General features: G+C 37.9%; 1 protein-coding gene across 1 annotated transcript in view; it reads left to right on the plus strand.

Annotated features, from left to right (window-relative positions):
- Positions 1-11,949, plus strand: part of ME1 (malic enzyme 1) — a 231,625-nt gene extending 219,676 nt beyond the window's left edge. The window contains exons 13-14 of the mRNA XM_007951230.2: positions 7,671-7,769; positions 11,779-11,949. Of these exons, the coding sequence (XP_007949421.1) occupies positions 7,671-7,769; positions 11,779-11,949 (270 nt within the window). The remainder of the gene's footprint in view (positions 1-7,670; positions 7,770-11,778) is intronic.
- The last annotated feature ends 1,983 nt before the right edge of the window (positions 11,950-13,932 follow it).

Below are 13,932 nucleotides of genomic sequence, written 5' to 3' on the forward strand. Positions count from 1 at the left end.
ATGGATTGACATGGTGGCTGAGACAATGGGCTCAAGTATAGTCAGAATCATGGAGCTGGTGCGAGATCGGCGGTGTTTCGTTCTGCTGTGCATGGGCTCGCTATGAGTCAGAAACGACTTGATGGCACCTAACGACAACAACATGGAACACAGTTCTACCCGACACACATTGGTCAGAATCAACTTGACAGCAACTGAACTGAACTACAAAATCGCTAAAAGAACTGGAGAAGTGAGCTCTGGTTTGAGCTTCAGGGAGATTCCCATAACAGATATATTGGGGGAAATGGCATGCTGTCAAGAACTATAAAGACTCTGAGATTTTACCCTACTTGCAAGCTATTAAGTTAGCCTTCTAGTTACATTGATACTGCCAGAAGACACGAATCTCTTAGGTCAGAGACAAAGGTCTTTTTTAAGCATGGAATAACAGGTAAAATGACCTTCATGTTCCCATCAGTTCCACTTGCCCCCCAAGTTCATGAGGGCGATGCCTAGGTGATTGGGCATATATTTGTAAAATCATGATTTTTTTTGTTTTAATAATTTTATTTGTACATGCACAATTCAGTGACATTGATTGGTTTCTTCGAGATGTCAGAATGTTCATCTGATTTGTATCATATTTTCAGAGTTGAACAGAATGCTTTTCATGAACAAAAAACTTGAGTTGATTTCTTAAAATTAAACTATTGCACAACATTGTAACTCAACTGAACAAAATAAAATTAATGACTTAAAATATTTTTATCATGCAATGATGCTGTTCTTTCCATTATAAAGAGGAACCCTAAAACAGATATAGCCAGTGTTTTTTTGTTGTTGCTGTGACCTAAATGTTTGGTGCCTGGCATCACTCTAGAACAGATTTCAGGAAGTTAGAATGTTTCATTCCTAACTTTTTCCTCATTAAAATAATGATAGCTCATGTTTAAGGGTTTCGTTAACTTAAAAAAAAATGTATTAAGCATAAGTAGATCTCTAATTACTGAGAGATTTTTCAAGTTGCTCTTGAATGAAGAAAAATGTAGTCATTGTCTTTTCTAAAAGTCTTATGCACAGGGAAAAAAAGTGGACCTTTTACTCACAGTAATACCAAAACCAAAAAAAATAGCCAGTGATTTTTTTTCTTAAGTAACTCTAGCACCCTCTAGTGGCAAATTCAATAAAAACCCCCCCCCCCCCCCCAATAAGTAATAATCACTACCAAAAAATTTCAAAGAACAAAAATGTGGTGCTGCCAGTATCTTCTGACATCCAGTGATCTCTCTGGCTTCATCTTTTGTTTGGTCTTTCCACTGACTTTCTCTTCGACTTCAATACAACGTTTCTGTTTTTCATACCAACTGTTTTATGGCTCATTTGTGGTTTTCTTTGTCTCCTTTTCATGTCCATTTTCCCTAATGAATTTTTTTTCTGACATCATTTTTGCTCCTATATTTTCCTTCTGTTTTTCTCACACTTTCAAAGATCTCATCTATACTCTTGTTTTCATTACCTGCATTATAATAATGGCCCAAAGCTGTGTATCTCCGTTCTCATCTCCAGTTATGTGCTGGATAATCCTACCACAATGCCTAGTTATGTCTTCAAATGCACATGTATGAAACCATACTCATCATCTTCCCTTAACTTCACCATTCACATGTCAATGAGTGATGTCCCTTTAGAAGCAGCACTGAAGCACAGAAGCTTGCCATTCTTTCCCTTCTCCCTCTTCTTGTAGTCTTCCAACACGCTACGCTGTACCTGCGTATGCCTGGTTTATCCAGTATTCTGTCTGAAAAACCCTGATAATTATCATACTCCTGCCTAAACTCTTCAAGGCACTTCTTAAGTGCCACCTTGTCTTCAAATCTATTGGTAACTATTCTGGCTCATCTTGACCTTTCTCCTTGGCCCTGGCTGCCTTTATCAAACAGTTTAACATTTAATTTTAGTCATAATTATATTGAGTTCTCAAAAACCTCATGCTTTAAACAATTAATTTGCCTCTAAAATTAAATGATATATTACCTCATTTAAAGTCAGACTCTTCCATATATTTCTTTTGAGGCCTCAATTGCACCTAGCACAATACTAAGCACATAGTCAATACTTGTTGACTTGAGCCAAATAGAACTAGCTCATACGTCTTAGCAAGAAGAGCATGTACCAAACCACAGAGAGCCCAAAAAAGAAAAAAGCCCTTGTCTAGATTATATTTTATAGTTAACAAAAGTAACATGGAGGAGAGGAGATCTGTGTGAATTTTTTTTATTTTACAACCCCAAGTTTTGTAACTGCTGAGATTGTTGTGAAAAATACTGGTTGGATCTCTCAAGGAACTAGAAGTCACATGGATTGGCACCAATCTCAAAGATGATTTCTGGACATACCATAATTTTATGCAAATAACATGCATATGTATTTTTGGAAACTGCCCAAGCCCTTGTGTGTTAGTTTCCTATGCACATGATTGTGTGCATGTTATTTCTATGGGCACCTTTTATGCAAAAACATAATGTTGATACCACTAAGATTTGTAAGGAGTATAGTGGCACAATGGTTAAGTGCTCAGCTGCTAATCAAAAGGTGGGCAGCTTGAACCCACAAGCATCTCAGTGGGAGAAAAGACCAGGCAGTCTGCTCCTTTAAAAATTACTGGCCACGAAACCCTGAGGTGCAGTGCTATCTGTCATATTGGATCACGATGAGTCGGAATCAACTCAATGGCACACAATAACAGGAGATTTATTGTGCTTTGTTAGCACTCTGGGAAGTCTTGTGGATCTCTGATGAGAGCACCCATTGCTCCCCTGGGTCAGCCCTCCTGGTCCTGTGTGGTCTTTACAGAGACTGGGGTAAAACTCCTCACCACCTGTTCACTTCTTGAAGAAACCTTGGCCTCCTATCCCCCTCCCAGTCTTCCTGAATCACCTGCTTTGTGTCCTCTCATCCCCTTCCCATCCCTTCTTGAGACCTGATCAGAAGACTGTAAGGATGATCATCACAGATAAGATCATCTGGAAGAAACCTTTGATTGACTTAAGCCACTGGATAACTGAAAATCCAGCTGCCATAGCACTGTCAAAATAAATAGGACAGAGATTATTTGAAAGCACCTGCATGTGGTTAGAGGGAGAGGGACTCATGACATATCAAAGATAGTAAATAATTTGTCAAGGAATGAATCCACTAGATGTAGTAAATGAGAGTGAGACTAGGACTCCAGGATATCCTATCCTTTTCACCCCACCAGAACCAATCCCTTCTGTTACAGTCCTACCCAATTCTTTGTGAACAAACCATTGCTTTGTTTCCTCTCATGGCAGGCATATGTGGAAAGCAAAGATTCAAACTGATTTTTCTTTACTCAGCTATCTTCCAACTAATTCTGATCTCTTTAATGATATCTGTACAGCATTCTAGAGAAAAAATGATGGTGTTGATGCCAGCTGTGTGCCAGACATGGTGATAGCTGCAATATCTATGTCTCAGGCAATCTTTACAAGTACTCTATTTTACAGTTGAAAAACTTTCAAGTTGATTGTTTATATAACTTGACCCCAAATCAAATGGCTAATCAGCTAAATATGTTGTAGAGCTATATCTGACCCCAAGGGTTATTTTACTTCCATTTGGCCATTTGCTTCCATTTGCCTACCTGCTCTTTTTGAAGTGGATAACAAAGATTTATTGAACACATCCTTTGTCAGACATGGTGGCAAATTCTTTGCTTATGATTATTTTATTGAACCCTATGAGTTGGTAACTGTTATAATCCTTATATTACCAATGAGAAAACTGAAGCTTAGAAAGGTTAAGTAACTTGCCCAAATTCAAATAGCTAGGATTTGGTGGAGTCAGATCCTGAATTTTGAACCACCACGCTGAACAGTTTTTTTAAGACTGTTGCTATTAATTTTTTTCTATATCCTATTAAATAATAATACAAAATCTATCTATATCTCTATATATATAGTCATAGTCACCCTTTATTTCAGAGCAGAACTGCCCCATAGGGTTTCCAAAGTTGTTATCTTCACAGAAGCAGACTACCACATCCTTCTTCCATGATGCTACTGTTGAGTTTGTACCACTGGCCCTTCAGTTAGCAGACTAGCGCTTAACCACTCTGCCACCAAGGCTCATTAAATAACAATACTAGGTACCCATTAAAGTTTTTGCTTTAACATCTAAGAACTGATTTAAATCTGTCACTTTACAGAACAAGGACAAAACAGAGTTTTATAATAGTCTCAGTTCAAAGGAGAATTAATGTAAAACAGTTTTATTTTGGCCCATCACTGTTTTCAATCATTTTCCATCAAATCTCCTCTTTTTGTCTTTTAATGGCCTTTTTGTAAGTCTGGTAACTTTCCGTTCACTTTCCAGTTCACTCTTCTTTTAACCAGGGGTAATTGTTGTTGTTGTTATGTGCCATCGAGTCGGCCCCAACTCAGAGCCACACCTCTCCTTGGGTTTCTGAGGCAGTATCACTATGGAAGTAGATTGCCCAACCTTCCTTCCAAGGAGTGGCTGGTGGGTTTAAACCTCCAGCCTTCTGGTTAGCAGTCAAGTGCCTTAGGCACTGTGCTACCAGCGCTACCTGCTATGTGCTGGGCATTATTCTAGGTCCTGGGGATATAGCAGTTAGCAGTCGTTAAACATCTTCCTAGTTCAAAATTTTATGTCCAATCCAAATATCATCTCTTCTTTATGTGATACAAGAGACCTGCAGTAGTGGGTAGGGAAGAGTAGAATTCTCTCACACTTCCTCCAACACCAGCACCTTGAGAACTGGGGAAAATTACAGTTTAGGTAGGCTCTGAGAAACCTCCTGGCCCAGGTCACCAATTCTGGGGCAAAGGAAAAGTGTTGCTCCACATCCTTTTTAAAAGGCAAGAAATAAATGAGTTAAACAAAGTGTTCTTTTGTAGAATTCTTTATGATCAACACTCTGCTAGTGCAGTCACTAGGGAGGTAGGGAAGTTTGGATCATACCAGGTGACACTGTCAAAGGAGATGACACCAAAATGACTGTCTATAAAATTTTTGTGCAGTGTTTCCACAGAAATTTATTATTTTTTATAAAAATATCCCTGCAGTTAGTTTTAACAACAAAAACATTTTTCAAAAGCCCAGCTTACATGTGTCAATATACCTCCAAGGTTAAAACATTGTAGTAAGTAGTATTTGTTAACCTATATTAATGAGTTTTTAAGAATGAAGTAGTAATTAAAGGAAAAGAAGGAGAAAAATCAAAGAAGGCTCCCACTTATTTATTAATAATGTTGTAACTAATATGTTGTAATTCCATGCAGAAAATTTTTATAAGACGATTTTGTTGTTAGCAGTTATATAATCTAAGAAATATTACATTTAAGCAGTTTACATCTATATTTTTCACATATTATTCCAATTAAAATTGATAATAAACATTACTAAGGATTCTGTATGGTCTGGTACAGGAAGAGGTCCATGGGGTGGGGGTGTGACACCATGAGTTACTGCACTGGGTGACAGCAACCCTAGTGATGCCACTGCATGCTGCAAAAGGAGCGTAAGATACAGAATTCCACTAGGCTCAGTATGGACTATTGCAGAAGTAAGAATATACAAAGATGATCATTTGGCTTCACAACAATTCTAGATTTGAAAGCCATTTGACTGCTAACCAGAAGGCTGATGGTTCAAACCCACCAGCCACTCCTCAGAGGGAAAGTTGGGCAATCTACTTCTGTAGAGATTCTGTCTCGGAAACCCAAGAAGGGGTCGCTATGAGTCGGAGCTGACTTGATGGCAGTGAGTTTGGTTTATATATATATATATATATATATATATATATATGTTAATATTAAATCAAATAGCAGTTTTACAGCCCGACTACAAGGTGATTTAGATTCATCCCAGTGAGAGACTTAATCTCAGTCCTAGAGCAAAGGGACCTTCAAGGCTTCTGAGTCCACTTCTCTACCCTAGTAGCATTCAATAAATAATTTAGCCTTGTTTGATTTAGAAATAAGGAATTATTTGGGGACAGCAAATGGTGAGACTAGTAAAGTGATTCAAGATAATCCAGAGGTTGTGTAATATGAACTATGTATGGAGTCCATGTGACTCTGAAATAATTCTGTGCTTTCTCCTGTGCATGAGGGCATTGGTAGTTTAGTGGTAGAATTCTCGCTCTCTACATGGGAGACCTGGATTTGACTCCTAGCCAATGTACCTCAAGCACAGCCAACCACTACCATCTTTCAGTGGTGGCTTGTGAATTTCTGTAATGCTTAGCAGGAGCCCTGATGGCACAGTGGTGAGAGCATTCAGCTGCTAACCAAAAGGTCAGCAGTTAAAATCCACCAGCCACTGTGCTGGAGAAAGATGTGGCATTCTGCTTTCATAAAGGTTACACCCTTGGGAACCCTAGGGCACATGTTACAATGATCGTTTTATACATTCTTTGAATATTTACATTCTTTACAATGTGCTCCCATGGAAAACTCTGTCTTATTTAGAACACATCCTTCTGGGTTATCTGACTTGGACTTTAAGGGGCTATATATAGCGGCTAAGACACTTGCCTGCTAACCAGACGGCTGGCGGTTCAAACCCACCAGCCACTCCTCGGAAGGAAGGTTGGGCAATCCTACTTCCGTAGTGATACTGCCTCGGAAACCCAAGGAGGGGTCGCTATGAGTCGGGTTTGACTCGATGGCACATAACAACAACAACAACAACATACCTTTTATGCCTTTGAACTATTTTACAACTCTGTAAGTTGTAGATAACTGGTGACAATGCAAAATAATTCTTGTCTGTAGACAAGTATTTGAACCCTTGGTGGCTTCACAGGAGAAAGATGAGGCAGTCTGCTTCTGTAAAGATTTACAGCCTTGGAAACCCTATAGGGCAGTTCTACTCTGTCCTACAGGGTTGCTATGAGTTAGAAGTGCCTCAGTGGCAATGGATTTGTGTTTTTCCTTTTTTGGGGGGCAGGGTGGTTATGATGCTGAAGATGTTTCAGTGGAGCTTTCAGACTAAGATGGACGAGGAAGAAAGGTCTACTTTCTTCTACTTCAAAAATCAGCCAGTGAAAGCCCTGTGGATCACAATGGTCCAATCTGCAACCAATTACAGGTGTAGGACCCGGCAGCATTTCACTCCACTGCACATGGAGGTGGCCTCAAGTCAGGGACTGACTCGACAACGACTAACAAAAACAGCTTTCTGTACAAGACTGTATGAGCTAGGAGTAATGGTATGATCAGCTGTGGATACCTTCTTTCCCCTCCTTTCAGAGTCCTTTCCCACCACTTCTGTCTTCCTCCTGTTATGATCTTCTTCCTGCCTTTAACCTCTTTCTTCCTGTTTCCCCGGTGTATCAAAATGGAAAGCACTCAGCATTGCATGGTACAGTGGAAAAGGAACTAGACTGAGGCAGAAACCTGGATTCTGATCCAGCTTTTTCAGAATTATGTGATCCCACTAATCACCAAACCACTCTGGGCTCAATTTTTCTATCACCAAAATGAGGAAAGAAAATTATATGATTACATTAATGTAGTCTGATTTTATGCATGACCATTATATGTGACAATTTACTTATAATGGAGTATCCACTCTTCCTTAACACCACATTATATGGTTTGAAGTATAAACATGTGTTTGTTTCTTTTTGTTTGTTTAAGGTTATAGCACAGCAAGTGTCAGATAAACACTTGGAAGAGGGCCGGCTTTATCCTCCTTTGAACACCATTAGGGAGGTATCTCTGAAAATTGCAGAAAAGGTAAAAACTACTCTTTTTCAATCCTCATTATTTTTCCTTCTCTTAGTAAATATGCATTTTTAAAAGCCGCTTCTTTGAAATATGTATCTGAAATATCAACTTGTTGCGTCAGAAGGCAGAGAAATGAAGCATGGTGCCTGTGTTAGACTGGGTTCTCTAGAGAAACAAAAACCAGCAAAGCTTAGAGAGAGAGAGAGAAATTTATCTTAGGAAAATGGCTCACACACGTATAGAAGCCGGCAAGTCCAAAGTCCCTTGATCAAACGTCAAGCTGGAAGCTTTTCCTGGCTCTCGGAACCTCAGGAGCCAAGGAGCTCAAGGCTGGCAGGCAGTACACCAGCTGTTGACTCCAACGAATGATGAATTCAAGATCTCCAGGCCGAACGGTGAACTGCTCATTCACAGACAGTTGTAGGCAGCACAAGAGAATCCCAATCTACAGAAGAATGTCTCTCTTCCCAGGATGTCCCTGGATATACTGGAAGCAGTCCACACCCCTGTGGAAACTCCCCTTCAACAGATTGGCCACTCAGAACACAGTCATCCGATCCCATCCATGGGAACAACCACACAGAACTAGGGTCCAGCCAAGTTGACACACAGCTCCAACTATCACATGGTTTATTCTTAGGCAGGAAGGGAACAATTGCACTGAATCATTAATTTCCCATCTTTCCCTTTTTCCTCCCATAACTGAAATAATTCTGTAGGGATTCCTTTTGGTCAAGTTATCACATTTCAACATATTTTGGTTATCTTCTCCATATCACATGTGTGGTACTCACCAAAGTATTGCAGATGTGGTAGTGTGACATTTAGACCTTGAACCACCTGCCTTATAAATCTTTCCTTGTCTCCATGTATAGCATCTTCAGTGACTAATGTCATGATTTATAATACTCGGAAATAGGCTGAGCAATAAAGGCAAAGATCTCAAAAGCTGTTGGGGTAGTTGATGAGCTATTGAAGGAATTAACCAAGTAGAGCCTAAAGGCAGAGAAATACTCTATAACTGAGAGAGAAATTGGCTTTTCTGTAATGTAGTTATATATTTAAACCATAGTTTCTCAATCTCAGCTCTCTGGATGTTTTGGTTGGTTAATTCTTGGTGTAGGGGGCTGTCCTGGGAATTGTAGGATATTTATCATCCCTGGCTTCTACCCATTGGATGCCAGTAGCACTTTGCCAGTTGTGACAACCAAAAAATGCCTCCAGACATTGCCATATCCTGGGTTGCAAAATTGTTCCTGGTTGAAAATTGGTGGTTTAAACTAATAGCAAGTTTATTTAAGCATCATTTTGAGTTCAATCTTGTTGAATAGAGGATGGGTGCGTCAAAATACAAATACTCCTTCTAAAAATTGTAGCTAATAATCTGCTTATTTATTTATAAAAGAATGGGTTCATATTTTAGTTTTTAACTAGTTTGGACTATTAATATACTGAACAGTATATTGTCATTTTAAGCTCATTTTGGAGATTTAAATGAAAAGAATTTAGCATACAATTAAAGAAGAAAGCAGAAAACCAGGGCACAGCAAATGGAGTATATACACCCAGAGTAATGGGAGGATGCCGGGTGCATAGACAGAAATTGAGAAATGAGGACAAAGAACCAGCTTAAGAGAGAAAGAGGAAGTAACTGGACAGGAGTTGGAGGTTTCAGTGGCACTTTCAGATGTACAATAACAGGTAGATGGAAGTGACTGTAGTTGAAGAGAGGCTAGATATAAAGATGTGGGAATCATCCTCAAGATGATAACATGTGAAGCTCTAGAATTGGTTGAGGTTACCAAGAAAGGAGTATAGAAAGGAAAGAAAACTGAGCACAGGAAAAAAAAAAGAGAGAGAGAGAGAAGAATCCGGTTAAGAAGAGAAATGGTCAGGATTTTAAGGAGATTCAGAACTGAGCAGCATGTCAGAAATTAGAATAGAGACTATTTCAGGATTGAGGTGGAAGTTATGATCAATAAGATCAAATCCTGAAGAGACAAACAGATGAAGACTTTCATACTTGGTGCATAGGAAGTCATCAGAGACTTTTACAAAGCAATTTCTTCATGCAAAAGATTAAAGAGTCAGAAGAGAGTCAGGGAAGCAAGAAAATGGAAGCCACTCAGAGAGTTTGGCATTGACAAACGAAGGGTGAAGAGTTCAGTGAGAGCAGGAATCATTCATTTGGTATGTCCTGGGAGTGGATAGCAGAGGTAAACTTTCACATAGTCTATGGCGTAGGAGCTCTGGTAGTGTAGTGCCTAAGGCATATGACTGCTAACCAGAAGGCTAGTGGTTCAAACCCACCAGCTATTCCTTGGAAGGAAGGTTGGGCAATCTACTTCTGTACTGATACCGCCTCGGAAACCCAAAGAGAGGGCACCGTGAGTCAGATATGACTCGACAGCAGTGGGTGGGTATGGCGTAGTGCCTAAGGCATGTGACTGCTAACCAGCCCTCCTGGGAAGGAAGGCTGGGCAATCTATTTCCCTAGAGATACTGCCTTGGAAACCCAAGGAGGGGTCACTATGAGTCATATACAACTCGACGGCAGTGAGTGAGTGAGTGATGCTCAGTAATGAAACAAAATGTTTTATCATAAAAGTAATATATTGTAAGCAGGCACAAAGGATCTATTTGGGGTGATGAAAATGTTCTAAAACTGGCTGTGACAGTGGTTGTACAATGTTGTAAATTTGCTAAACGGAATTGAATTGTACACTTAAAATAGTTGAATTTTGAGGTGTGTAAATGATACCTCAGTAAAGCTGTTAAGTAATAATGTCATATATATATGTACTTTGGAAAATAGAGATATTCTACTTTCTAACACAGGCATCATTTTGGTATGTGTATGCTTCCAATCTTTGTAACTTTTTATTGTGATTTGGGGGAAATTATTCCAATCTCTTTTCATATGCTTGCTTGCTTTTATAACATCACTATAATCATGCGGTATATATACTCTTGTTTCCTGCTCTTTTCAAAAATGTTTCTTCATGATACTGCATGTCTTCATAATTTTTCATAAATGCATAATTTCACATTGAGAAGAGATAATCATTTGGAAATTCTTTGAAATTAGATGTATCCAAATAATTCTATCATGCAAATAGTTCTGCAGTTATGTTTTTTAAGCTGAAGTGAAATAAAGAGCACATATGGAGTGATGAATTTTGACAAAGAGGAAATCCATTTTTCTCAGCGAAAGTAGGGCAAAAGAGAATATGTGAAGGTAGAGAGGAGAACATTTGAATTGGTATATTTAGATTGTTTCCTCTTAGTAGGAATATTCTCAGTGGGTCAAATGGGGGAAAGTTTGAAATTGCCTTTTGGGAACTATGAGAGGAAGTTTTTAAAAAGAATAATAAGTGATTATGAAAGACTTCAATGGGCCCAAGTAAAGTATGACATCACAGTAGCTCTATAAGTGATAGCCATGAAAGGAGAAAGCCAGCACTGAGAGTTCCCTAGGTTGGTGACTAGAACTGTGGGTGTAGCACAATGCTATGGAGACAAATGATTTTATGATATTAGTAAGGATCAGTGAAACTGACTGTGGCATCCACGCAGATTAGGTGAACAAGATTAAGAGGCCCACAGGAAATAAAGAGATTTTGTACAACAGTATACTCAGAATAGGGATTCTTGAAAATTCAAAATATTTCAGTTCAAGGCTGCAGGAATTTTCAGGTCTTTAGTGCAAGTTAATTTTTAGTCAGATCATGTCAACATTGGTTTATCGGAGAGTACTCGCTAAGGTCACACTTGAATAAGTCTGCACCATTCACACTTTCCTTAGGGGCTGACAGCATCTTCCCCTCTTGCTATATGATCATTTCCCTGTCTTACTGTATGATTTATGTCCATGCACTTTTACTATAAATTGTTTGGAAACAGAAGAGATATAAACTATCAATTCATTTTTAATAACTGATAAAAACTTCTATTGACCTGTCTTCATCATCATCTGCATTTAATAGTAAAGTAATTAATATTATTTTCTTATTTTTAGATTATGAAAGATGCATACCAGGAAAAGACAGCCACAGTTTATCCTGAACCTCAAAACAAGGAAGCGTTTGTCTGCTCTCAAATGTACAGCACTGATTATGACCAGATTCTACCTGATTGCTATTCCTGGCCTAAAGAGGTCCAGAAAATACAGACCAAAGTTGACCAGTAGAATAATAGCTCACATTTCTAACTCCTTTAATGAAATCTTGAAATCTTTCATAATTTTTAAAGGTTGTAATCTTTTATAATGACTCATAAAATGCTTAGGTGAAGGTAATTTTACTTTAACAACCCAGTAATTTATAGAAGAATATTAATATAAATTAGAATAAACATTACACTAGAAAATTTCGTTTCATTTGTCTTCTGCTTATTTATGGTTTCTAAATTTTCCTCAAGTTCTCTTAAAAAGCTATTGTGCTTACTACTCTGAAACTCTTCAGTTTTATAAAGGTAACTAATGAGAAGGGAGCCCTGGCGGTACAGTGGTTAAGTGCTCAACTGCTAAAAGAAAGGTCAGGGGTTCTAAGCCACCAGCACTCTGTAGGAGAAAGATGTGGCAGTCTGCTTCTATAAGACAGCCTTAGAAACCCTGTGAGGCAGTTCACCTCTGTCCTACAGGGTTGTCATGAGACAGAATCAACTCAATGGCAAGGAGTTTTGTTTTGTTTTTTTCAACTAATGGGAAGACCAAAATTAATAATAAATTAAATTAATTAATTATTAAGTAAATAATTAATTAATTAATAATTGATTTGATCAGCATTAAAACTCACAATTTTTTTGTTCACCATTTTGTTAAAAAATCTACTTTTTAACTAAAAATAGAAAGGAATTTCTATTCTATTTCTAGAAACAGATAAATTTTTGCTAAAACAGAAACAACAGTAACTTTGTTGCCAGAAGAAAAGTAAGTGATCAGGTATTTCTACCCCAGTCCTAGATTATATTTGCTCATTTTGTGCAATTGAATTTTACATTTATAGGAAATATCATTGCTGTTTACAATGCTTTGTGCAACCTTGGATTTTAATGTTTTTTTCACCATTATTGCATCTTACAAACTTCTTATCACCTTAGTCCTCAGTCAGAAATTCCTTCTAAAGGTACCTTTCTTTCCACTGACCAAATGTCCTATCCTTCAACTACCATACTTTTGCTGTAGGGCAGTTTCAAACTGTGACCTCTGTCTAGGGGCTAGAACCTTAAGCTTAATACAGCCTGAGCAGTGAGAGGGCTGTAGTGGAGTAGGTAAGCAGCTTGTGAAAAGGCTGCCTGATTAGGAGTCTAGAACAAGATGATGGTTTCCTGAGAAGCTCAGTTCCTCCTTAATAAGTGAACTGCCCTAATGTCCCTCCCCTTGATTAGCTCAGACAATTGAGAGCTCACTGTGTTACAATTAACTCACTTTTCTCTGAGTTTGTAGAAAATAGTTTTGTAATTACTTTCTCAATCAGAAATTATCTTTGCCTCAGATATAAAATCTTTTTAGGACTGTGACTATCCTGGGGGAAAGAGTAGTTGCAGCCTCCAAAATTAATGTTCATTTTGAGTGTTATTAGAAATTCCCTAGTGAAAGAAATATTTTAATTCTTAAGCTCAAGTGCAAAACATTTGCTATTTATTTGTACACCTATTTATAGAGTTTTCTGTTTTAGAAGTAATGCTTTGAAGAGTATGATACATCCTTTAAGATAAACTATACTGTAAAATGATTTTATGGAAACTTGAAGGTTACCAAAATTGTTTTAGGTGTGAGTAGAAAGGGTGGGGTATTGCTGTAGGTAATATTTCCTCAATTTAGTTATTTGGAAAAGATCCAGAATGCTTGTCTATTTCTTGTCTGTTTCCATGTTGTCTTATATCTTACTAAATGTATTTACCTATGCAAAAGGATTTGTTAAAGCATAGAAAAAGTGAATGAATAAAATTATAAAATGATTGTCTTCTTTTCTTAAAATATTGTTACATTGTAAAATTGGTTATGCTTAGTTTTTGAGGTCATATGACTAGTTATACATTTTTAAAATATTCTCATTACTAATTTCTGCATGAAGTTCTTTCATTTAATATATATGTAACTATATGTGCTAGATATTATGATGAGTAAGACACTTGTCCTCGGTGAAAGATAATGAAACAAGTACTTCAT

The sequence above is a fragment of the Orycteropus afer genome, unplaced genomic scaffold (assembly GCF_000298275.1).
Source record: "Orycteropus afer afer isolate SDZICR_OR568_19922 unplaced genomic scaffold, OryAfe1.0 scaffold00011, whole genome shotgun sequence".
Classification (NCBI taxonomy): Eukaryota; Metazoa; Chordata; class Mammalia; order Tubulidentata; family Orycteropodidae; genus Orycteropus; species Orycteropus afer.